Source organism: Microcaecilia unicolor, chromosome 6, assembly GCF_901765095.1.
Source record: "Microcaecilia unicolor chromosome 6, aMicUni1.1, whole genome shotgun sequence".
NCBI lineage: Eukaryota > Metazoa > Chordata > Amphibia > Gymnophiona > Siphonopidae > Microcaecilia > Microcaecilia unicolor.
In genome coordinates, this window is record NC_044036.1 from 73,191,994 (window position 1) to 73,218,845 (window position 26,852).

The 26,852-nt window shown below is 45.5% G+C and overlaps 1 protein-coding gene across 5 annotated transcripts in view; it reads left to right on the forward strand.

The window, feature by feature from the left end:
- CCDC18 (coiled-coil domain containing 18) overlaps positions 1-26,852 on the forward strand; it is a 251,047-nt gene that overhangs the window by 16,690 nt on the left and 207,505 nt on the right. For all 5 annotated transcript variants that reach the window (XM_030205711.1, XM_030205709.1, XM_030205710.1 and 2 more), the window contains 3 exons: positions 2,657-2,819; positions 13,274-13,444; positions 24,564-24,673. In XM_030205711.1, the coding sequence (XP_030061571.1) occupies positions 2,657-2,819; positions 13,274-13,444; positions 24,564-24,673 (444 nt within the window). The remainder of the gene's footprint in view (positions 1-2,656; positions 2,820-13,273; positions 13,445-24,563; positions 24,674-26,852) is intronic.

Below are 26,852 nucleotides of genomic sequence, written 5' to 3' on the forward strand. Positions count from 1 at the left end.
GGACCTTCAGTCTGTCCCAGTATGGCAACGCTTATGCTCTTACGTACCAGCAGGTGGAGGTAGAGAACACTGAACTGAAGTGTGCCACGTATAGGACAGTATGCTCCTTGGACAATCAGTATGTTCTGTATCTCCAGCAGGCAGTGGACGGGCTCTCACAAGCTCCTGGTCTCATCTTTGGCTTTCGCTCCTGTTCTAGGATTTCCTGGTTCAGTAGAGCTTGGGGGCATTCAGGCTGCTTGGTGCCTTATCTATGGGTATACCTGGTGGTGCTAGGCCACTCTTCCCCTGCCCCCCTCCCCCATGCTGCTTCCTCACTCCTCGCTTCTCCTTCCTCACAAGACTTGAAAAGAACAAAACAAAGAAGGAAAGTGCTCAGCACTGCTGAGGGGGAAAACCCAGCAGAAAATCTGCTGCTGCGGTTCTTTTGGGAGGGGTACTGCTGCTGCACTCCTGTCAGCCTTAGCTGCACAGCCTGGGCTGCTGAACAGAGAAACCATAAAAAAGGCTAAGTTCTCCATTTTATGTGTGTACCGCTTAAAACTTTTATTATCTTTCAGGTTCCACTTCGCGGTTCAGCAGTTTTCAGTGTTACCATTGTGGCGGAGCTTGTTGAGTGCTGCTCTCACTGTGGTCACTGTCTCACCTCTATTCCATTTCTCAGGAGGAATTGAAGAAGTTTAAGGTATCCAAGGTGGATGCCCTGGTGGCTGCAGTGACTAAAAAGACTACCCTTCCAGTGGAAGGCAGCATAGCTGGAAGCTGGAATCCTGTTTGAAGCTATCCTTTGACGTTTTTGCTCTCTCTCTCCAGGCAGCAGTTTGCAGCTCTTAAGCGGCTTGAGCCTACCTTTAGCTGGGTCCAGCAAGCAGCAAATGCATGCTCTGTGTTTGATTCTCGGACTCCTTGTGATTTTCCTGCTGTTGAGACAGGGTTAGCCTATTTGGCTGACTCTTTGTATGATCTGATCAGAGCTTCAGCCAAACAATAGGTCTCAGCTGGTACGGCTATACACTTATTGTGGCTGTGCTGTTGGGCAGCGGATGCTGCTTCTAAGCAGCAGCTTACAAAGCTTCCCTTTTGGGGAAGCTTCTCTTCAGTGAGCATCTGGAGAAACTGGTCAAGGGCTTGGGGGATTCTAAGTTTGCCTGATGACAAGCCTCGAAGCTCCTTTTTAGATCAAATCAGGCACACTCTCATCTTAAAGACTCAAGTAGTACAGACCTTTTCGCTCTGGTTCCTTCCAGAAATCCAGATACCAGTCCAAGTAGTCCTTTTGTTCAGACAAGCAATCGGCTGCTCAGTTTGTGAGATATTCCCCTGCCTCTCACGCGTCGCAGTGACTGGATTCCAGTCCACTCTTCGGCGGAGATCATGGAGGAGGGGGGGGGGGCGTCTCGCCCACTTTTAAGAGGAGTAGACCAAGGTTACATCAGACCAATGGGTCTTGGACAGAACGTTTTTTTTCATTTTCCGCGCATTGTGGCTATTTTTTCCTTCCGGGTTCTCTTTTGCAGAGTTCAGACAGATATGGGAACATGGAAAGGATTCCGATTTCTGCATCAAGTAGCAGTTATTTCAAAGTTCTTGTTTGGTTCTCTGTTTTTCATAGTGAGGATGGTTTCTGGTTGTTATTGGTTTCATATTTTTGGCCTTGGCAAATGCTTACGAATGACATACTAACTGAGGAAGGAGCTGGCCGTCTGACATCACTGCCTTTAGTTTGTTTATCTGTATCTCCACTTGCTGGTAGGCGGACTTAACCCACTAGTTCCTGGATTCATCTACTGCGTTAAAGGAAAGAAAATTATCAGGTAAGACATAATTTTACTGTACTCAGCTCTCATCTAGAGCGGAAACACTTAACGCCTCCTGTGTAGGAGGTGGTAAGTGGTCCTGCGCTAACTGTTAATTCATGCAGTGCATTCAGTGCCAAACACTTGCCGTGCCTCACCCAGTTCCACCTCTTCTTAAAATGGCCTTAATGTGTAACTTACCACATGCTAACTGTAAATATACTATGTTAGCTATCAATGTGTGCTAAGCCTAATGCAGTTCAGTAAAATGGCCCCTAAGTTTTGCTATCTTGCTGAAGTTTTAATTTTGTTATGGGGAAGGCAGCACTGCTGCTTTAAGATTGGTTTTTGACCTGGTGTGCAATTTTTGTTCCAATTGTTTGTTTGTTTTTTTTGTAAAAATTTAAAGTGTGCAATTCATTGAACATTTTTATATAGCTTTGTATAGGCAGAAAATAGTGATATAGTTTCATTTCCAGTAGTTTTTAATCCAGATGCTGACACCCCTTTCCCAGTTTAGTAGGTAGACTGAAGTACCTGATGGCCCTCTGTCTTGCTCAAGAACACCCAGGAAGGCAATTCCATATATATCCTCAGCCCCAGTCCAAACTCTGGAAAATACTCCTTCCTAGCTGAGTTTTAAAGCTGAGGTTTTCATGGACCTTGAGCTTAATTGTAATGGATTGCATCTCAAGGATATATCTGGTAGATAATAAAGGAATATTTTCACTTCAAAGCTTTATTCTAAACAGGATACAAACTGACCCAGGTTACAGTTAAGGCAAATATTTTTTTTTTCATAAGCAGGTATTTGATTAATTGTTCATCTTCTATTGTTTGTTTGCCCTTCTTATTTACAGTGACAGGTTAAATGAGAATTCTGACAGTAGTTCTGATGGAGCTTCTGCAGGATTAACATTGAAAGATCTTGAGGAGCCACAAATTGACTTTCAGAAGAATAAAACTCTTAGCAGTGGAGAAATGTCTCTTTCTCATGGGTCTCCTCGAAGATTACAAGATAAGGTGATTCCTTTAACTTTACATTTTCTTTCTCCTACTACATTACTCCTTTTAATCAATTGTACTTTTTACACCTTTAGACAAGGTGTCAGAGTGTTACTGTTCAATAAGTTGGTGCATGTCTAAGTTTCCATAAAAGAACAGTACACTATAAATATAGTTTAACAGTTCATAAATGATATGGAAAAGTTAAAAAAAATGAGGTGATCAATTTTACAGAAGACACAAAGTTGTTCAAAGTTGTTAATTTACAAGCATATTGTGAGAAATTGCAGGAGAACCTTAACGAAACTGAAGCACTAGGCAACCAAATGGCAGATGAAATTTAGGGCCCTGTTTACTAAGCAGCGTTATAGGCGTGCTAACATTTTTAACCATGTATGTGCGTTAATCATGTACGTGCCTACAGTATTCCTATAGGCGCCTACATGGTTAGCGTGCGCGCTAAAAACACTAACGCACTTTAGTAAAACGGGCCCTTAATGTGGACAAGTGCAAAGTGATGCACATAGGGAAAAATAGTCCATGCTAATCTGTAGATACATAGTGCTGGGTTCTATATTAAATTACCACCCAGGAAAAGGATCTTAGCATCACTGTGAAAAATGTGTTGAAATCCTTGATTCAGTATGCTGTGGTGGTCAAAACATCAAATAGAATGCTAGGTATTAGGAAAATGAATGTAAAATAAAGAATATCATAATGCTTCTATATTGATCCATGGTATGACTGCTCCTTAAATACTATGCCGTTTTGGTTGCTTCATTTCAAAAAAAGATATAATAGAACTAGAAAGGTTCAGACAAAGGCAACAAAAATGAAAGGTACATCTCTGCTGTAGAAAAAGTCTAAAGAGCTTGGGCTCTTAAGCTTAGAAAAGAGATGGCCAGGAAGAGATGTGATAAGTAGTCTATATAATCATAAGTGAGGTGGAATGTGTAAATAAAGAACTATTGTTTACTGTTTCAAATAGTGGTAAGAGTACTCCACAAAACTAATAGCACTTTTAAAATTAATTGTAGGTAGTTTTTTTTTTTTTAATTCAATGCACAAACAAGCCATGACATTTGTTTCCAGAACATACAGTGAAACTAGTTAATATAGCTGGGTTTAAAAATTATTAGGCGAGTTCCTGGAGGAAAGGTCTGTAAAATATTACTAGCCAGATATACTTAGGAAAGCCAGTGCTTCCATGTTAGCCATTCAGATCAATCCAGAGACTTGCGGGTTATGGAGATGGAGAGAACGCCAGAGCTCTGTCATATAGCAGCCTTGTGCTCAGTATTCTCTCTATTTCAGCAGGTGATTGGACATCCCTGTGCAGCTCTCTGGTGCTAACTCCTGGCCTGTCTTGCAGAATCAGTTGAGCTTGGGGGTTGAGTGGCGGCTCCCTGTGCTTCAGGATACACCTGATGGCGCCAGTCCCTCCTCCTCCCCCCCACCACTCCTTCTGCTCTAATTTGTTCCTGTGTTTCTGTAGCATTTTTCTTTCCTGCCTCTTTAAAATAAAAAAAAAAAAAGTGGAGACACGCCCTAAAGGAAACAAGCAGTGCTGTGGCAACAACCATGGATCATTTTGTAGCACTATTCTATTCCCACCAGTGCCTCTGTCAGGACTGTAAGTGTGCTATTTCCTTTCTGATGGCTGCACCTGCTCAAACCGTGATGTGCTGCTCCCCGTGTGGGAACTACGAGCAGCGTTGGGGGGTGTGCACTTCGCTTAATCATACCTCTTCTAGCCCGCCAGTGTCCGATCTTTCTTTGCCCGCCAGTGTCCGATCTTTCTACGCAGTCAATTCTGGGTATGTTGGCCATGCATCGGCTGGCATTTTGGCAGGCTTTGCGGTTCCTCAGATGGCACATGTGACCACGGCCACAATTTTTGAAGCGCCGGAGTACAGTTCTTCCTCCGGGCCTTTGACGAGTGCCTCTCACGCAGCAATAGACACTCCCATGAGTATCTTGCAGGTTGCTGGTATGCCATCTTTGGGATAATTGGGGCAAGGTGCTTTGGACATTCCCTTTTCACTGGAGTTTGTAATCCTGATGCACCAGGCTTTTTTGCTTAAGAGGCTGCTTCCTTCACCATCCTCTGCTGCCTCCTTCATGCCTGAGCGACAGCCCAAGCGATCCCGGGTGGAGTTCCAGAGGTATGACGACGATCTCTCTGCCCTCTGACCATGGGTTGGACTTCCCTCTCTCTGAAGCCTCTGGCCATTCCTTAGCTGAGCTTTTGAGGAAGGGGAGGTCCCTTCTGAGGAGGGGGATGATCCTACAGCAGCCAGTCTATTCTGTAAGGAGAAGTTGCTTTCACTCATTATTAAGCCTTAGAGGTTCTGAATATTTCTTCCCTTGAGCTGCTCAATTTGGAGGCTACTGTGCACCCTATGATAAGTACTAAAAAGCTGCCCAAACGCTTCACATTCATACGCCTACAGGGTTGTTGATTTCCGTGCAGTGGGATACCCTGGATGCGGGATTGAAGGTGGCCATAGCAATGTCTCAGCTATATCGTTTCCATCTGAGGAGTTGGAGTCCTTGAGACTTCCCAAGGTGAATTTGCTGATTAGAGTGGTCACCAAGAAGACTACGTTTCCTGTGGAAGGAAGCATAGCTTTGAAGGAGGTTCAGGATCACAAATTGGAATACTCCCTTAAATTGTCCTTTGAGGTGGCAGCTCTGAGTTTGCAGGCCATGGAGTGTGGTCTTATGCAGCTCGTGCTTGTTTAAGTTGGGTCCAGAAGGTGGCATTGTCTGAGGACCTGATCTAAGCTCTGCCATCCTTGGAGATGGGGTTGGTTTATTTGGCAGACTTCCTCTATGATCCCCTGAGAGCCTCAGCCAAACAAATGTCCTTGGTAGTTACTGCTGGCGCTGGCTTTTGCTCCAGCATTGGGCTGCAGATGCTGCCTAAGTCAAGTTTTGCTTGGCTGCCCTTTTGGAGTAGGCTTCCTTTTGGTGCTGATTTGGAGAAGATTGTTAAAGATCGTGGCAAGTCTGAAGGCCAGTGTTTACTGAAGACAGGTCTAGAGCTCCATTCCATTCCTCTAGGGCTCATTTGTGAGAGTCTCACCAATCTGGCTTCTTTCAGAGGTCATGATTCCAGCAGAAGCAACAATACTTTTGGGTGGCAGGCGTGCCTCGATATCCAAGGGCAGCTCAATAATGGGGTGCCAGTCCATTCCCTGGAAGCCTGCATTGGAGGGTAGCACTCCTTTCTTGAGGAATGGGCCCAAATCATTTCAGACCAGTGGGTCTTGGAGTTGGTCAGGGAGAGTTACAAATTGGAATTCGCTCGTCCTCTTATGGATGGTTTTCTGAAGTCCCCCTGCATGGTGCCAGAGGAAGCTGAGGCAGTCTTTTCTACCCTCCAAGACCACCTCCAATTGAGGTAGGTCAAGAGGTGCCTCAGTTGGAGGGGGTCTAGGTTGATATTCCATTTATTTTGTGGTTCTCAAGGAGGGCACAGCCTTTTGTCCTGTGCGTGATCTCAAGTGAGTCAACTGGGCACTTCAGAATGGAGACCTTGAGGTCCGTCATAGTATCAGTTTGTCCTGGAGAGTTTCTTACCTCTCTGGATCTGAGTCGTACTTCCACATCCCAATTTTTGCCTCATCAGTGCTTCCTCCAGTTCTCGGTGCGCAGAAAGCATTTCCAGTTTCAGTTGATGCTCTTTGGGCTGGCAACGGCTCCCAGAATCTTCTCCAAGGTGATGGTTGTGGTCACAGCATTCTTGAATTACATAGAGAGGAGGTTCATGTGCATCCCTATCTCATCAGTGCATCATCCCTCCAGGAAGGTGTGCAAGCCATGGACAGAGTGGTCAGTTTGCTTCAGTCCCTGGGTTGGATGATCAATTTCATCAAGCCCTTGCAGTCCATCATATATCTCAGAGTTGTTTTCGATACCCAGGAGGGGAGAGTATTTCCAGAAGCGCGGCAGAAAATTTTGTCCCAGGTATCAAATCTACTCTCTCGCTGCTCAGAGGACATGGGAATTACATGCAAGTGCTCAGCACAGTGGTTTCCACTCTGGATGTTCTTCTGTGGGCAAGGTTTCACATGAAACTACTGCAGCTGGCGATTCTCAGTCATCGGTCTTGTGTCAGCCAACTTATCGCAGGCTGCCTTGAACGCCCCAGGCAAAGTTCAGTGTTTGCTGATGGCTGTACCTGGGCAACCTGAGGAGAGATATTTCCCCAGCAGTCCCAAGTTGGGTGGTAATGACCACAGATGCCAGTCTTTCAGGTGTGTGTGGGGGGGGGGTGCACTGCTTGGGCTGGATGGCACAGTGTCTGTGGGCACAGCAAGAGGCAGTGTGGCTGATAAACCGCTTGGAGTTCAGAGCAGTCAGATTGACCCTGCAGACGTTTTTGGGTCGGTCGAAGGCCATATTATTTATTTATTTAGAACATTTATATCCCACAGATTCCCACCATGGCGGGCTCTATGTGGCTAACAGCAGTTATGAGAAGAACATCTTACAAATTCAAATTCAAGGTTGGGGCAGAGAGTAAGGAGCATCAAGGGAAGGGAGCAACCAGCAGGAGACACAAATGAGGGCCAGTAGGAAGTTAGATAACGGAAGTGAACGATTGACCACAGAGATAAGTCTTGAGGTACTTCTTGAACGGATTGTGGTCGGCAGTCTCCTTTAAAGTAGATGGCAGTGCCAGTAACGAGTGCTCGCAAAGCAAAAAGAGGAGCTGAAGGTCAACTAGGCTGAACATGTAAGCTGGAGCTTCTCCGTACACGATCGTGTGGGTTAAAGCACAGATTTTGAATACAATGCGCTCTTTTATCGGGAGCCAGTGGAGTTTCTTACGGACAATGCAGTGGTGGTGGCCTACATCAACAGGCAGTGAGGGCATGAAGAGTGTGGCTCTGACTTGGGAGTTGAGCCTCGTCTGTCAGTTGGCAAAGCCCCATCTATGCTTGCTGTTGGTACTCATACAGCAGGACCACTGAATGTGCAGGTGGATTACCTCAGCAGGAATCTTCTGGATCCGGGGGAGTGGGAGTTCTCCGAAGAGGCCTTTCGGATGATCTCGACAGTGGGGCTCTCCAGCCTTGGATGTGATGGCCATGGAGCACAATGCCAAAGCTCCCACATTCTTCAGCCGAAGGAAGGCGTGCAGGTCCGAGGTGATAGATGCCCTTCTCCAGCCTTGGCTGGCTGACTCCCTCCTCTGTTTCCTCCATGGCTGACAATAGGCAGAGTGCTCAAGTGGATCTCCCAAGGGTATTTTGAGTGATGTAAAAGGATTTGGGGAATTTGAGAAAAAGAGGGGATCTCAGAAAAGTGAAGGAGAGAAAGCATGGATCTCAGGGATGGGGAAAAGAACTAGGAAAGAGTGAGGAGAATGAAGGATTGCTCGTGGAGAAGGTAGAAGATACTAGGATTGAGAGAAAATGGATTAGGGAGCGATGTTTCAAGATAGGGGAGGGAGGCAGATGGTGGGTGAACAAAAGAATACAGGATTGGGGAAGGCAGGATTCAAACTGGAGAGAAGGAAGTACTCACTCTCTCAGCTTCAGTCCCATTTTTCTTACATTCCACCCCCTTCCTGTCCTTTTGCTTCCAGTCCTCTTTTCTCCTGTTCTTATCTTTCACACTACCCCCCCCCCCCCCCGTTCCACATGCCCTCACACACTTTGTACAATCTTGCTCTCTCCTTAGAATTCAGCATTCCTTATTACCAGATCAGTCCAGAACTTGTGGGTTGTGCCCATTAGCCAGAAGGTGGAGACCAAGAATACAGAATTGTGTGCTGTGCCCTATAAGGGCATTGTGCAGCTTCAGTACATCAGTATTTCTTTATTTCCAGCAGGTGGAAGACAGTGTTCTGTGTATCTCCTGGGCTGGTTTACTGAGGCCTGCTCCTGGTCCATTTGGCTAACTGGTTGTCAGTAGAGCAGGGAGAAGAAATTTTTGAGCTAGCTTTGGCTCCTGAGAAGGATTATTCAGAGGAGTCAGGGATTCCCCCCCCCCCCCTTCCTTCTTGTCAGCTGGTCAAGAATTTAGAAAAAAAAGAAAAAACCGCATGAAAGATAAAGCAAAGAAAGGATTTAGATGAAGTCTGACAGAGAAGGCTTCTATGGTAAGCTCTGTTTATTCTGATTGCATATCCCTCTCATTGTCTCTCTTGGGGAAGCCTGAGGGCAGGAATTGCATCTCTGCAGCTGCAAGTCTGTATTACCAAGAACAGTAGTTAGCTGGCTTTGAGCTTCTTTTTCATTTTGTTGTCAGTTTGCCAACAGTGGCTTCTTTTCGGTCAACCCAACATGGGAGCCCCTGTGGAAGGAGTGAAGCGTTGCTCCTAATGCGGTGCTTGTTGCAATTCACTTTGTGCTATTCTTCATTGTTTTTGCAACTGGAGTATGGAGAGAGTCCCAGGGAAAGTCCCTGTGAAGCCTCTAGATATGATTCTCTGTAGCAGGGAGATGTCTTAATTTCAGCCAGGCTGGCCTACAGTTCCTTCACAGAAACATCAGGAATGGCAGTCATTTTGTCTCCCTGTACTTCCAGGGCTGATGCATATTGATTCTTCAGTCAGCAGTGGTAACTCAGGTTAGCTCGGAGTCTAACTTGCAAAGTACAAGAAAGACATGGGCTTTGGGTTCTGGAGAAGTTATGGAAGTTACTCTCCCCCCCCCCCCCCCCCCCCCCAGATTTTATATGCTACATCAAGCATGAGGGCTTAGGGCTTTTAGGAGGTACCTTCTAGGAGGGTTCAGCTCAAAGCGCATAAAATCGAAACACTTTGAATTCATGAGTCCTTAGCTTCAGCTGCACCCTCTGACCAGGTGCCTTTTTGGCTTCAAGCACTTCTTGCCTAAGAAAACCTTTAGAAGGAGAGATTCCTGTGGGTGATGAGGATCACCCCACTGTGGTAAGGCCCTTTCGCAGAGAGGAACTCTCTGCACTGATTATTAAGTAACTAGAAATCCTTAGTATTCCTTCTTCAGCAATTCAGGTACCTGTTGTTCTAGGGGATCCCATTCTGGAGGTGATTAGAAAGCCACCTTAGGCTTTCCCTATGCATCAAGCTATTCAGGTTCTTATTACAGCTGAATGGGATTCCTCTGAGGCGGGACTCCATGTCGATCAGGCTATGTCCATTTTCTCTTCTTGAGTTCCTGAAGAAATGAGCAAGATCAAGCATGATGTGGTAGCTACAGTCATGCAGTCTTCTAAAAGGAGTGGCCTGGTTAACTCCGAATCTGTTAGTAGTCACCACAGATGGTAGCCTGTTTGGCTGGGGAGCTGGCTCAAGGCAAATGGATATCGATCAATCATCTGGAGCTGAAAGCTATTTGCAAAGCAGTGCTTGCTTTGGTTGGTTTGCTTCAGGGAAGAACAATGAGTCTTTCAAACAATGCCATAGCAGTGGTATATACAGCAAGCACGGAGGAACTCTGAGTGTGCTGCTAGTCTTGGAGACACTTCTCCTCTGTTGGACAAAGAAGCACTTCACAGTGGTGCACATTTCAGGAACTCAGAAACTTCAAGCAGATTTCCTCAGCATGCACTGTCTAGATCCAGGAGAGTGGACTATATCTTCAAGTCATCAAAGGGAGCATAGTGCTAAGGGTCTGGACGCCTTGGTTCAGTGGGTGGCTACAGAATGGCCTGCCTTGTGTTCCTCCTGTAGCCAGTGTTAGGCTGGGTACTTCCAAGAATTGCCTCTCAACCTGCACCTATAATTCTAGTAGCTCCAGATTGGTCCAGAAAGCCTTGGTATGCAGACCTGGTTAGTCGCCAAGTAAGTCAGTTGCCTAATCTATTCTAAGGTCCAATAGAAATGGAAGATCCATCCCCCTTTGGGCTTATGTCTTAGTCTCGACCTTTCAAGAACCAAGCCACAATTCAGAGGAAGTCGTTACCACCTTGCAATAGGGAAGAAAGTGTTCCATTTTGGTAGCTTACACCAAGAGTCTGGAGAGTTTTTTGAGAGTTGGTGTTCTGAAAAAAGTCTATCCCTTCCCCGTGTTCTCTACTGCTCTATTGCTGAATACTGTGTTTTCCTGTGCTTTGTTTTTAAGAAATTGCTGACAGGCTCCGGGAGGTAGTATTCAGAATGCTTTGGCTCATTCCTCTGGTGTTCATCACTATAAGAAGCCCTGGTTTGAGGGCATTCTTCACCTGCTGAGAAGAAAACTGCATAAGGCTGAACATTGTTGGCATAAGTCTAAAGTGGTTTATGACTTGCATTCTTATCTTTTACTGCCTGATTATTGCTCTGAATTGAAGAGTACTCGATGCTCTTATTATGCTAAGCTCATCAATAGTGCGTCCACTCATCCTAGGAAGCTTTTCTCACTAGTGTCTCAACTCTCTATTACCCCCACTCCTCAGCCATCTGGATTATCAATGGATGATTTTGTTATGTTCTTCTCGTCTAAGATTACCTCGCTATGTACCACTTTTTCCCTTCCCCTACTATCCCCTCCCCTCCTTCCCTGTTAGGGACATCCTCATCCTCTGCTCCCTTCTCTCTACTGTATTCTTTGGACTCCCATGATCCCACTGTTTCTGTTGCATCCAGTTGGTCCCTGTTTAATCTACCTTCTCTGATAGCTTTTGATAAGGTTTTGAAGTCAGTGAGGAAACCACTTGTCCTCTTGATCCCATCTCGTCTAACTGGTTACTCCTTCCAAATCGTGTTCTTTCCCCACTTGCTCGTTCCATGGTTCTTAACAGCCTGTCTTCTGACCACATCCCTATCCAATGGAAATAAGCCCTGATCCGCCCTATCGTCAAAAATTCATCACTTGATGCTTTGGTGATTTCAAACTACTAGCCCATCTCCAATCTTTCTTTTATTACTCATATCCTTGCCTTTCTTCAGGAAGGTCTAAAGAAGGGTCTGGCCCTTGGTTCCTTAAAGGTCCAGCTTGTGGCCTTTTTGTTTTAAGGGTTAATTTGGAAAATCTTTTTTAGTTGTGCATTTAGATGTATTCTGATTTTTGAAAGGAATCTATCTTCTCCAGCTTTTGACATGGTCCTTATGTCCAGAGTGGAATCTAAATCTAGCCGTGAAACTGTTACAGCATATGTAATTTGATTGTTTTTAAGAAAGCTACACTTCAGGATTTCATGCTGAAAATATTATTCTTTTTAGTAGTTACTTCAGCCAAAAGAATTTCAGAGCCTGCAGGCTCTTTCTTGTAGGGATCTGTTTCGAAGCAGGAGTTTATATACACATTATTATTTACTTTCTTCCGAATGTAGTTTCACCATTTCATATTAATCGGGCTCTACTTCTTCTATCCTTTCGTAAAGCGGACTGTGGCAATGATTTTGGAACGGACGGTGATTTTGGAACCTTGAGATTCTTATATCTGTGTCGAGTATTGATGAGATATTTAGAAGTGACTAATGATTTCAATAAATATGATTGGTTGGTTGTCCTTTTTGAAGGCTCTAAGACAGGAGACAGCCTCTATGGCTACTATTGCAGGTTGGTTAAAGGATATGATTTCTTCAGCATATCTTCTTAAGGGCAAACAACCCTTGGTTCTGAGAGCCCATTCTACTAGGTGGATGGCTACCTCTTGGGTGGAATTGCAATCTTATCTGCGGCAGACATTGTAGAGTGGCAACATGGTCCTTGCTTCACACTTTTACGAAGCCCTACAGATTGGATGTGGTGGCAAGAGTGGAAGCTTTCCTTGGAGCTTTAGTAATCGGAGTTAGGGTTTCTGAGTCCCTCGCATCTCAAGAACTGCTTTGGTGCATCTGGACTGGTCTAGTGAGGATACTACAGAAGGAGAAATCAAGTCTTACGGGCTAATTTTCTTTCCTTCATTCCTACCAGATTTGTCTAGATTCCAGATCCGATTCAGAATAAATGAGTTTTGTATTTTTCTATATAGTTTATCTTCTGTACTCGAGTTCAAAATTTTTTTTGTTTCTTTCAAAAGGTTTTCACTTATATTTAGTGGATGCATGAAGAAGGAAGGTTCAGTTCAACTTTAGAGTGATTCCACTGCTTTGTTAATGAAATACTGAGGTGCTGAAGCTGCACAGTGCCCTAATAGGGCATAGTACACAATTCTGTATTCTCTATCTTCACCTGCTGGTCAGTGGACACAACCCACAAGTTCTGGATTGGTCTGGTGGGACTAAAGGAAAGAAAATTTACCTGTTATTTCTCCTTTTTATTATTCTTTTTAGGTACTACCCCTTGACAATCACCTACAGCTTCTGGAGCTCTCTAAATACTTGAAGGACAGAAGGAAGAAGAGCAGCAATCATAATTGGCAGCCCTAGACAACTACCTCATCTGCCAAATCTGTTTAAAATACAACAGAGATTTCTATCCACTTTGATCAGCAGTGACACTTTAGAAGAGTTGTCTTGCAAGGATTAAATATTATTTTACATTTCATATTATAACCTGCACTTGTCAAATGAGATTCAAAGCAGTTTTTATTCTGCTTTTTTTTTTCCAGTCTTTTCCAGTGCCTGCTGCTTCATACAGGCATATTGAGCAAGAAAATAAAACACTTCGAGAGAAACTGAATTCACTTCGGGAACAAAATGCCTCCTTGGTTTCCCAGAACCACCATTTAATGAATGACATTGAGTTTGCCCAAGCTGATCTCACTCAGTCAAAAGCAAGAGTATGTATCTTTATGTATGACTTTAATATGCATTGAAGTCATGGGAATATGTTAGGAGTACAGCTTGTCTTTTAAAATAGCTTAATACCTTTTGAAAATAGCATAGCTTTATAAGAATAATGCTTAGACTTCGAATCAGAAAAATATTTAGAGACCCCTTTACAAAGGGCGATAGTGGTAGCACAGGCTTGGTGCACAGTAGTTCTGACTCCCGCCATGTGCCAATTCTGGTGCTAGAAAATATTTTTTAATTTTCTAGCACTGAGGTAATCAGGCAGTGCAGTGCTACCGCTGGAACCGCTACTGCCTCCTAAATAGGAGATCCCCCTAGAAAATGGCCACACAGCAAGTGTTTAACTTACTGCACGGCAATTTCCTTATTTAAAAGGGGGCCTCAGCGTGGCAAAACAATGCCACTGCAGAGCCCCTTTTACTACCACTGTTTGGTAAAAGGGGCCCATAATGCATTATTTTTTTGTTTTGACTAATGGATGATAAAAAGGAGGGAATGCATGTAAATTCACTTCCATGACATCCCCTCTCTTTCTGTCTCCTGAACTGTCCTGGCTGTCAGGATAACATTGATTATGCTTATATTTTCCCAGCAGTGAAAAGTATGTTGCTTTTATGGAGCACACATTTTTGCAGCAGATAAAATGCATTCACTTCCATAATTGAGCCTCTACATATGTTAATGCTTACGTTTGCTTGAAATGTATAAAATGCAAACCTGGTTCTAATTGCATTTCTCCTATAGAACTTAACCTGTGAAGGATTTTTCTCCATCCTCTGAGGACAAGCAGGCCATAATTCTTGCAACTGGGTAACGCGATCTTGCGTTGCCTGGTCCCAAGCTTCTAACAAGCTTAAACAGAGCTTTGTGGAGCACGAGAACCTTCTTGCCCACTGTGAGAGTGTATTTACCGCAGTTATTTTTCTACCGCAGTGAGGAGAAGCTGTTTTTGTGCCGTCATCTACTATGTTACTGATGTTACTATGTTATGGTCTGGAAAAGGGCTTTTTTTGTGCCTCAGCGCATTTTTCACCTTATTTTGCTATGCTCGTGCTCAGGTCTCCTTTTTTTTTTTCTCTCCCATATATTCAATTTTTCCCAAGTTTTAAGTTTTTTATTTTCCGCATCTTTAGGACTCGTTTAAGCCTTGACTTTGGCCGGGTTTTTCCCATGTCTTTTTCTGGGTCCTTGCCCCTTTTGTTTAGGCACCATCGATTAATTTGATTTGGCTGTAGAGGTTTTTCCGTCCGTGTCCACTCAAGTTCCCAGTGGCTTCAAGTGCTGTACCCGGTGCAATCCAACCATCTCTAGCAAGGAAACCCATTTTTGGTGTCTTCAGTGATTAGGGCCTGACCATAACCTTGCTAACTTTGTCCTCTGTCTTCGGATGAAGAAGCGGACCCAGGTTGCCAGAGAGGCTCAATGTGAAAGGGGTTTTGGAGTTAGGTACAATTCCTCGACATTGGCATCGAGGTTAGCGGCGTTGGCATCGACATCGAGGGCTGCACCGGCATCGGGAGTATCAGACCGTATGGCTGCTACTGGGCCTCGTGACACTGGGAGCAGTAGTGCATCGAGTGGATCTCCACTTGTCTCGATGCCAACTGCTGTGCAGGGCCCCCAGGATTGTCCAGCGTCGGATTCGACATGATCCTTGTCGGCACCGAAGAGCCTTGACTGGCTCCAACAGAGCATAGCCGCTGTCAAAGTGTCCATGCTGGATGACTTGCCGGACAGGGGGAGGCTGACGTTTTTCCACAAAAGGTGGCCCCTTATAACCTCCGACCAGTGGGTTCTCCAAATAGTCCATTTCAGATACGCCCTAATTTGATGTCTGAAACATCCAAATTTCCCACAGAGAGCTCATTACTTCAGCACGAGCAGGTACTTGCAGAAGAACTCTCAGCCTTTCTGAAGGCCCATGTGATCGAGCCCGTTCCACCAGGGGAAGAAGGGCGGAGATTTTATTTTATTTTGGGTATTTCCTCTTGCATTAGAAGATGGGGGTGGGGGTTACACATCTCATCTTAGACCTAAGGGCCCTGAACAGATTCCTGGTTAAAGAAAAGTTCAGGATGGTTTCCCTGGGCACCTTTCTCCTGATGATTCAGGAAAGTAATTGGCTATGCTCTCTGGACTTGAAAGATGCATATACTCGCATCCTGATACATCCAGCACACCATATGCATCTTCAGTTTTGGCTGGTAACGTGCCACTTCCAGTACCGCATGTTGCTGCCAGGGTCTTTACCAAATGCCTAGCAGTAGTCGCAGTGTCACTATGCAGGCTGGGGGTGCATGTGTTTTCTTACCTCAATGACTGGCTGGTAAAGAGTACGTTGGAGGACGGTGCTCAGGAGTCCATGCAGAGGACTATTTGGGTGATCGAGCTAAAAGGGTTCTTTTTAAGATGCTCCAAGTCTCATCTTCGCCCTGCTCAGCACTTGGAATTCATTGGAGCCCTGCTCGATATGCAGAAAGTTTAAACCTTTCTCCCGGGGCAGAGAGCAAATGCTATAGTCACACTGGCTTCTCATGTTCGAGCCTCTCAGCAGGTCATGGCTTGGCAGATGTTGAGGTTATTGGGCCACATGACCTCCACAGTTTGTGACTCCCATGACACACCTTTGCATGAGATCAGCCCAATGGACTCTAGCCTCCCAGTGTTGCCAAGCCATGGGAGGTCTAGAAGATGTCATCCGAGTGTCTCCAGAGCTTGTTCACTTTCTGTTGTTGGTGGACCATTTGATCCAATTTGACTCTGGGACTTCCATTCCAAATTCCTCAGCCGCAAAAATTACTGACAACGGATGCATCATGTGGATGGGCTTCACACTCAAGGAGCTTGTTCCGGGCATTCTGGAATGCTCTAAAGGCTTTCAGAGATTGGCTTTCTCACCAAATTGTACTCATTCATTGCCATTTTCTTGGTGGCTATTACTTCAGTTTGTAGGGTCAGTGAGCTTCAGGTTCTAGTAGTGGATTCACCTTATACTAAGTTTCATCACAACAGAGTAGTCCTCTGCACACACCCTAAGTTCCTTCCAAAGGTTGTGTTGGAGTTACATCTGAACTAGTCGATTGTCTTGCCAACATTCTTTCCCCGACCTCATGCCCATCCTAGCGAGAGCACCTTGTGCACTTTGGACTGCAAGCGAGCATTGGCCTACTACATGGAGCAGACTAGGTCCCACAGACAGTCCACCCAACTTTTTCTTTCTTTTGATCCCAACAGGATGAGGGTCGCCATTGGGAAATGCACCATCTCTAATTGGCTGGCAGATTGCATTTCCTTCACTTATGCCCAATCTGGGCTGACTCTGGAGGGTCATGTCAAGGCTTACAATGTCAGAGCCTTGGCTGCATCAGTAGCCCATTTGCGTTCAGCCTCTATTGAAGAAATTTGCAAGGCTGCGACGTGGTCTTCAGTCCACACATTCAGTTCTCATTACTGTCTTAAGCAGGATACCCAACACGACAGTCAGTTCGGGCAGACAGTGTTGCAGAATCTGTTTGGGGTCTAGAATCCAACTCCACCTTCCTAGGCCTGTTTTATTCTGTTCCAGGCTACACTCTCACTCAGTTTGTTTATAGTTTCAGGTTAATCTGAGTTATGTCCTCACCGTTGCAAGGCCCAGTTGACCTATGTTTGTTGTTTTTGGTGAGTCTGGATGCTAGGAATGCCCCCAATTGTGAGAATTATGGCCTGCTTGTCCTCTGAGAAAGCGAAGATACTTACCTGTAACAGGTATTCTCCAAGGACAGCAGGTCTTATATTCTCACAAACTCTCCTGCCTAAACTTGGAGTTGTCTCCTATTTTTCCTGTTTTTTTTAGTGCTGTAGTATCTATTAATTAAATTCTGCTTATATCTGGTGAAGGCGCAGCCTCACAAAAGGTCAGAGGATGCCCAACTTTTTCACCATATTTTTAATCACTGCACAACATCATTTAATTCAAAAATCATAACAAACACTGGTTCACCCAGGGTGTGAATAAATAAGCACTTTTTTTTATCTCTGAGGACAAGCAGGCTCCTATATTCTCACAAGTGGGTGACGCCGATCCGCGTTGCCCGGTCCTGCATTTTGCCAAAGCTAAAAAGAGAACTATGTGGAGTGTGAGCCGCGCTTCACTGCCCATGCGCAACTGCGGTCTCCTCAGTTCTCTTTTTTCTGCATGAGGAGAAGGTGCTTTTTTTTTTTTTTTTTTGTGGCTCCTCTTATAGGACCTCTTTTTTTTTTTTTTTTTTAACTTCCTTTCTTAAATTTGTTTTGCCCGGTTTTAAGTTTACTTATTTTTTTTGTGTCATTGGGCCATTTTTAGGCCCTGATTTCGTCCAGGTCTTTTTCTCTCTGTGCCTTGACCCTTTTTTTAGGCACCATCGAGTTGTGTGATTTAGCCGGTGAAGTTTTCCCGTCCATGTCCATGAAGACTTCCAGTGGCTTCAAGTGCTGGATCTGGTGCAATCGGACTATCTCAGGAAAGGACACCCATTCTTGGTATCTGCAGTGTCTTCGGCCTGACCGTAGGCCTGCTAACTGTGTTCTCTGTCTTTGCATGAAAAGGAGGACCCAGGTTTCCCGAGAGGCTTAACGAGAGAGAATTTTTGGAACCAAGTCTGGTTCATCGATGTCGAGCATCGCACCGGCATTGGGAGTATCGATATGCATGGCTGCTTCTAGACCCTTAGACACTGGGAGCAGTGAGGCGTCGAGTGGGTCTCCACCTGTCTGAAGGCCTCCTGCTGTGCAGGCCCCTCGGGACCATCCACCATCGGACCCGACCCCGAGGCAACGTGAGGATTTGACGACACCCTTGTCAGCACCAAGGGGCCTTGGTGACACGCTTTGGGCGAAGGCCAAGAATCATCATCAGTCATCCTCGATACATGGTGCCGGGAGCTCCAGGGCATTGAGGGATTCGGCACCCGAGAAGCGCCAGATGGATCGCTCCCCATCCATACAGGAGGTATCGATGCACCTGTCTCCAAGCAGCCAAAATCCCGCTCCCACATTGACCTAGGTGGTTTTATAACCTGTGCCTCAACCGGCACCCCAACTTTTCCCAGTGTTGGCCCTCGATGAGCACATCCGGATCTTGCTTCCAGAGCCGCTGGATGGCCTTATGCAATGGTGTGCCTTGGTGTCGGGGGTGCTTGCGCCTACTCTATCTCCTGTTGCGGCCCCGTCTAGCCCTCAGCCTGTGGTCCAGTGTCAACTGCCACTCAAGCTGGCATAATCCCCCCCCCACGACATTGGTGGAGGAAGCTTCAGCGGTGTATAGGTGGGAGTCGACTTCTCGACGACGCTCTCAAAGACATGGTACCTCAGCCTTGAGGCAGGTTTGGTCTCTGCACTCTCATAGAGAGATATTGTCCGAAACCAAGGACGAGCACTCATGGGATTCAGAGGAAGATCACAGATACTTTTCCTCAGATGAGTCTTATGGGGTTCCCTCTGAACCCTCCCCAGAGAGCCTTTCATTTCCATCTTTTGTAAAGGAAATGGCTGAGGCCATTCCATTTTCTTTGGAAGTGCAGGATGAGCCCAGGGCCAAGGTGCTCGAGGTCCTGAACTACACATCTCCTCCTAAGGAGGCTGTGACTGCACCTTTCCATGAGGTACTCAAGGAAGTCCTCATCAGGAACTGGGCGTCCCCTCTGTCGGTCCCTGTTGTGCCCAAGAAGATTGATACCCAGTATTGGATCCACGGTACATCTGATTTTGATAGGCCTCAGTTGCCTCACAATTCCATGGTGGTGGAGTTTGCTCTCAAGAGAGCCAGGTGTACTAGATACTGTGCCTCAGTGCTCCCAGGCAGAGAAACAAGAACCCTGGATTCTTTTGGGAGGAAGATGTACCACACTTCATTGCTCATCTCCCGTATACAGTCCTACCAGCTCTTCATGAGCATCTACTTTCGAAACTCGGTGCGACAGCTGTCGGACTTGGTGTATGCACACCCTCCGGAGCAAGCCGAGCCTTTTCACCAGTTGGTCAAGCAGCAGAAGGCATGTTGAAAGTCCTTGGCCGGGGCAGTTAACTACACTTTTGATGTGGCATCCAGGATCTCTGCTCAAAGTATAGCAATGCACAGACTCTCATGGCTGCGTGTTTCTGACTTGGAACGTTCTGTTCAGCAGTGGTTGGCGGATGCCCCTTGCTGGGGGGATAACCTTTTGGGAGAGAAGGTTGAGGAGGCCGTTGACCAAAGCAAGATGCATATTGATACAATCTCTTCTCTCCCACTGGGCACCTGCTGCATCCACTTTCTTAGCTAGAAAGGTTTTTGGCAAGCTCTGGAGTGGTTCCTACTACTATTGTAGGCATAGGTAAACTCCTTTGGCTCGTCAGCCTACTCAGGCTCAGCCCCAGCACGCTCGTTCACATCAACAGCGTGTATCTAAGGCCCCTGCTGCTTCCCAGTCAAAACAAGGGACAAGCTTTTGACTGGCTCCAGCAGAGCATAGCTGCAGTAACAGTATCCGTCCTGGATGACTTGCCGGTGTGGGGGGGGGGGGGGGGGGGGGGGGGGGGAGAGGCTCAAATATTTTCACCGAAGGTGGCCTCTTATAACCTCTGACAGGTGGGTTCTTCAAATATTCAGTCTCGGATACACCCTTAATTGGCACCTCAAACCTCCAAATTGCCCACCAAGAGCTCATTCATTCAGCTCTCAGCACAGGCAGGTACTTGCAGAGGAACTCTCCGCCATTCTGAAGGCCCATGTGGTTGAACCTGTTCCACCAGGGGAAGAAGGGCAGGGTTTCTATTCCAGGTACTTCCTTGTGTAGAAGAAGACAGGTGGGGATGCATCCCATCCTAGACCTTAAAGGCCCTGAACAAATTTGTAGTCTGAGAAAGGTACAGGATGGTTTCCCTGGGCACCCTTCTCCCAATGATTCAGAAAAACGATTGGCTATGCTCTCTGGACTTAAAAGATGCATATGCTCACATTCCGATACTTCCAGCCCACCGGAAATATCTTCGATTTTGACTGGAAACACATCACTTTCAGTATTGCATGGTGCTGCCTTTTGGCCTCGCATCAGCGCCCAGGGTCTTCACCAAGTGTCTAGCAGTAGTTGCAGCATCGCTACTCAGACTGGGAGTCATTGTGTTCCCGTATCACGACAATTGGCTGGTAAAGAGCACCTCAGAGGATGGTGCTCAAGAGTCCATGCGGATGACTATTCGGGTGCTGTAGCTACTAGGGTTCATTTTAAACTACCCTAAGTCCCATCTACACCCTGTCCAGTGATTGGAGTTCATAGCAGCCCTGCTCGACACACAGAGGGATCGAGCTTACCTCCCAGAGATGAGAGCGGACAATCTCATCTCACTTGGGTCCTCTCAGCAGGTCACAGCTCGGCAGATTTTGAAGTTGTTGGACCACATGGCTTCCACAGTGTACGTTACACCCATTCGATCCAATTTGACTCTGGGACTTCCATTCCAAATTCCTCAGCCACAAAAAGTGCTCACAACAGATACATCTCTCCTGGGATGGGAAGTTCATGTAGAAGGGCTTCACACTCGAGGAGTTTGGTCCTCCCAGGAAACGAATCTTCAGATCAACCTCTTGGAGCTTCGGGCGATCTGGAACGTTCTAAAGGCTTTCAGAGATCAGTTATCTCACCAAATTGTTCTCATCCAAACAATCAGGTTGCAAAGTATCACACCAACAAGCAGAAGGGCACCGGATCTTGCCCTCTGTGTCAGGAGGTTGGCTGGATGTGGCATTGGGCTTGTCAACATGGCATGTTCCTTTGAGCCACTTATCTGGCGGGCACAGACAATGCCCTGGCCGACAGACTGAGCAGGATAATGCAACCACAGGAGTGGTTTCTCAACATGGGCATAGCCCGCAAGATCTTCCGAGCATAGGGCACTCCCTCGGTGGATCTTTTTGCCACTGAGATAAATCACAAGGTCCCTCAGTTCTGTTCCAGGCTTCAGGCCCACGACAGCCTAGCGTCAGATGCCTTCCTCCTCAGTTGGGGGACAGGTCTTCTGTATGCTTATCCTCTGATTCCTCTAGTAGGAAAAACTTAGTTGAAACTCAAACAAGACTGTGGAACCTTGATTCTGATTGTGCTGTGCTGGCCACAGAAGATATGGTTCCCTCTTCTTTTGAAATTATCCTCCGAAGAACGCTTTCCAAAAATACTAGGACAAGGGGACATGTGATGAAGCTGCAGTGTGGTAAATTTAAAACGAATTGGAGGAAATGTTTCTTCACTCAATGCATAGTTAAACTCTGGAATTCGCTGCCGGAAAAAGTGGTTAAGGCGGTTAACTTAGCGGACTTCAATAAAAGGTTGGATGACTTCCTGGAGGAAAAGGCCATAGAATGTTATTGAATGGACGAGGGAATAATACACTATTTCTAGGAGGGACGGGACAAATTGCTTGTTCTTTTGGCCGCTGTCGGTAACAGGGTGCTGGGCTCGATGGACCCTTGGTCTGTCCCAGCATGGCATTGCTTATGTACTTAACCATGGAGATCGGAGTGTTTTCTGACCCTCATCACACAGAATGAGGGGTCACTTCTACATCCCAGTCTCCAGTCTCTGGTTCTCATAGCTTGGATGTTGAGAACCTAGAATTCGCTTCCTTGGGTCTTTCGGAGGGTGTCTCCCGAGTCCGGCTGGCTTCCAGGAAAGATTCCACTAAGAGGTGTTACTCTTTTAAATGAAGGAGGTTTGCCGTCTGCTGTGAGAGCAAGACCTTAAATCCCCTTGCTTGCCCTACACAGACCCTGCTTGAATACCTTCTACACTTATCAGAGTCTGGTCTCAAGACCAACGCTGTAAGGGTTCACATTAGTGCAATTAGTGCTTATCATCAGTGTGTAGAAGGTAAGCTCATCTCTGGACAGCCTGTAGTTATTTGCTTCATGAGAGGTTTGCTTTGGTCAAACCTCCACCAGTGTCATGGGACCTCAACGTTATTCTCACCCAGCTGATGAAAGCTCCTTTTGAGCCCCCTGAATTCCTGCCATCTGAAGTATTTGACCTGGAAGGTTGTTTTCTTGGTTGCTGTTACTTCAGTTCGTAGGGTCAGTGAGCTTCAAGCCTTAGTAGTGGATGCACCTTATACTAAGTTTCATCATAACAGAGTACTCGTAAGCACGCACCCTGAGGTCCTGCTGAAGGTGGTGTCACAGTTCCATCTGAAACAGTCGATTGTCTTGCCAACATTCTTTCCCCGACCTCATGCCCATCCTGGTGAAAGCAGCTTGCACACCTTTTATTGCAAGAGAGCATTGGCCTACTACATGGAGTAGACAAGGCCCCACAGACAGTCCATCCAGCGTTTTGTTTCTTTCAATCCCAACAGGATCGACATTGGGAAACGCACCATTTCAGTTTGGCTGGCAGATTGCATTTCCTTCACTTATGCCCAGGGTCGGCTGACCTTGGAGGGTCATGTCACGGCTCATAATGTCAGAGCCATGACTGTTTCGATAGCCCACTTGAGGTCAGCCTCCATTGAAGAAATTTGAAGGCTGCGACATTGTCTTCAGTGCACACATTCACATCTCACTACTGCCTTGAGCAGTATAACCGACACGACAGTCGGTTTGGGCAGACAGCATTGCAGAATCTGTTTTATTGGTCTAGAATCCAACGCCACCCTTCTAGGCCCATTTTATTCTGTTCAAGGCTGCACTTTCATTCAGATTGTATATAGTTTCAGGTTAATCTCTGTTATGTCCTCGCCGTTACAAGACCCAATTGACCAATGTTTGTTGTTTTTGGTGAGCCTGGATGCTAGGGATTCCCCACTTGTGAGAATATAGGCGCCTGCTTGTCCTCGGAGAAAGCGAAGATACCTGTAGCAGGTATGCTGTGAGGACAGCAGGGTTCATATTCTTACAATCCCTCCCACCTCCCCTTGGAGTTATCTCCTTGGTTATTTTTTTCCTTTATTTGTTGTTTTAGTGTTAAACTGAGGAGACCACGTTTTCGCAATGGACGGGAAAGCACCCTTGAATGCGTGGTGGAGCGCGGCTCATGCTCCACAAATGCCGGACTGGGTGATGCAGATCGGCGTCACCTACTTGTGAGAATATGAAGATTGCTGTTCTCGGGGAATACCTGCTTACAGGTAAGTATCTTCGCTTTTTAGTGCAAAGGCAATTTCAACATCAATAAATCTCTAGAGCTTAATTTTTTTTCAGATTGATGTACTTTGCCTATTTGTATGCTATTTGCTTACTGCATTGGAGAGTAAAATTTTTACATTAGGCTTGTTTTTGGAAACTGTGTGTTGAACTTTAGTGCATGGTTCTAATGCAAGGTAACTTTGACATGGAATTATTTTTGTCAAGGCCTGAAATGATTGGAGGCAACTCCAAAAACTTCCAAAACTTGCATTGCTTTTATTGACATGCAAAGTATATACAAACTGCTGCAATGGAAAATGTGAGTGCAGACCAATTTTGTCCTAAGCAATAATGGATTCCATTTGACATTCCATTTCACATATTCACAGATCCCTCTTTCTTGAAACTTTTTCTAGGATGGGTTTAATTTGGAACTTTGGGATCCCAAATCTCCCAGTTCAAATCAATCTTGATACATCTTAGACAGAGTTCAGATATTGGTCTTAGAATAAAACTCTGATATATTTTAAAGCATGTGGTTTCTCTTGGCTACCTAAGGAAGGAATCTTTTGACTCATTCTCTACTTGTACACCTCTCTTTCTTAGAACAGCAGGTAAAAGGAGATCCTCTCTGTACACCTGTGGTATAGACCAGATTCACTAGGCAATGTCTTCTAACTCTCCTCATGGACTGGACCCGCTCACAGATAGGGTTCCATACTGTGAAGAGCTGAGAGTATCCCTTAGGAGACTGGCATTTTCACTGTAGCCATTTCTTCTGTGAATTCTGTCTTAGATCCATTCACTGCAGCCTTACACGTGCTGCTTTGCACACCAAACTCCAGTACAAGCCTGATACACATTCTCTAGAAGAGCTTGCGCACAATAACTCTTGGGGCATTACTATGAGAACTAAAGAAGGGATTCACTCTATGGGACTCATGGCACTTGTGCCACATGTAGGGTAACAAGTATTTTTCTTTTTTTTTTTTTAGGTTTACTTTTATGAATCTGCTTTAGGTACTCATGTATCCAATGTACCTCAGCTAGAAGAACAGATTATAAATTTGGAAGCTGAAGTAGATGCTCAAGGTAATGCTTTAAGGTAGGGAATACATCTTATTACTTTAATTTTGTTTTAATTTCCAATTGGTTTAACTTTCTTTAAATAGTGTAAAAAGAGAGCCATTGCAATTCAAAATATAGTTTATGTGCATTCTTGTTCTCTGTCAACAAGCGGGATGTATTCAGATCTGATACAGAGCATAGCTCCTGAAAGCTATGTGTGGATATTGTCTCGGTTTCCAATAAAAAGTTATCTATTTATTTATTTATTTATTGCATTTGTATCCCACATTTTCCCACCTTTTTGCGGGCTCAGTGTAGCTTACAATACATTATGAATCATAGAAATACAATTTGTTACAACTCGGTTATGGATTACATTGTGATGAGTTACAGTGGGGGAAATAAGTATTTGATCCCTTGCTGATTTTGTAAGTTTGCCCACTGACAAAGACATGAGCAGCCCATAATTGAAGGGTAGGTTATTGGTAACAGTGAGAGATAGCACATCACAAATTAAATCCGGAAAATCACATTGTGGAAAGTATATGAATTTATTTGCATTCTGCAGAGGGAAATAAGTATTTAATCCCTCTGGCAAACAAGACCTAATACTTGGTGGCAAAACCCTTGTTGGCAAGCACAGCGGTCAGACGTCTTCTGTAGTTGATGATGAGGTTTGCACACATGTCAGGAGGAATTTTGGTCCACTCCTCTTTGCAGATCATCTCTAAATCATTAAGAGTTCTGGGCTGTCGCTTGGCAACTCGCAGCTTCAGCTCCCTCCATAAGTTTTCAATGGGATTAAGGTCTGGTGACTGGCTAGGCCACTCCATGACCCTAATGTGCTTCTTCCTGAGCCACTCCTTTGTTGCCTTGGCTGTATGTTTTGGGTCATTGTCGTGCTGGAAGACCCAGCCACGACCCATTTTTAAGGCCCTGGCGGAGGGAAGGAGGTTGTCACTCAGAATTGTACGGTACATGGCCCCATCCATTCTCCCATTGATGCGGTGAAGTAGTCCTGTGCCCTTAGCAGAGAAACACCCCCAAAACATAACATTTCCACCTCCATGCTTGACAGTGGGGACGGTGTTCTTTGGGTCATAGGCAGCATTTCTCTTCCTCCAAACACGGCGAGTTGAGTTCATGCCAAAGAGCTCAATTTTTGTCTCATCTGACCACAGCACCTTCTCCCAATCACTCTCGGCATCATCCAGGTGTTCACTGGCAAACTTCAGACGGGCCGTCACATGTGCCTTCCGGAGCAGGGGGACCTTGCGGGCACTGCAGGATTGCAATCCGTTATGTCGTAATGTGTTACCAATGGTTTTCGTGGTGACAGTGGTCCCAGCTGCCTTGAGATCATTGACAAGTTCCCCCCTTGTAGTTGTAGGCTGATTTCTAACCTTCCTCATGATCAAGGATACCCCACGAGGTGAGATTTTGCGTGGAGCCCCAGATCTTTGTCGATTGACAGTCATTTTGTACTTCTTCCATTTTCTTACTATGGCACCAACAGTTGTCTCCTTCTCGCCCAGCGTCTTACTGATGGTTTTGTAGCCCATTCCAGCCTTGTGCAGGTGTATGATCTTGTCCCTGACATCCTTAGACAGCTCCTTGCTCTTGGCCATTTTGTAGAGGTTAGAGTCTGACTGATTCACTGAGTCTGTGGACAGGTGTCTTTCATACTGGTGACCATTGCCGACAGCTGTCTGTCATGCAGGTAACGAGTTGATTTGGAGCATCTACCTGGTCTGTAGGGGCCAGATCTCTTACTGGTTGGTGGGGGATCAAATACTTATTTCCCTCTGCAGAATGCAAATAAATTCATATACTTTCCACAATGTGATTTTCCGGATTTAATTTGTGATGTGCTATCTCTCACTGTTACCAATAACCTACCCTTCAATTATGGGCTGCTCATGTCTTTGTCAGTGGGCAAACTTACAAAATCAGCAAGGGATCAAATACTTATTTCCCCCACTGTATGTGAGACAAGTCAAAGTATCGTTAAGGAATATAATAATGGAAAAGAGCACTGAAACATTGGAAGGAAATAACGGAAACAAAAAGGGGCAATATATAATAACAGGAAAACATTGGGTATACATTTTTTGTGAGTAAAGGTATGAGTGTGGTGAGATTACGGGGGATGAGAATTCAGAAGTGGCTGTATTGATGCATTACTGAACAGTGAGTGTGGGCTTTGTGTTTTGGTT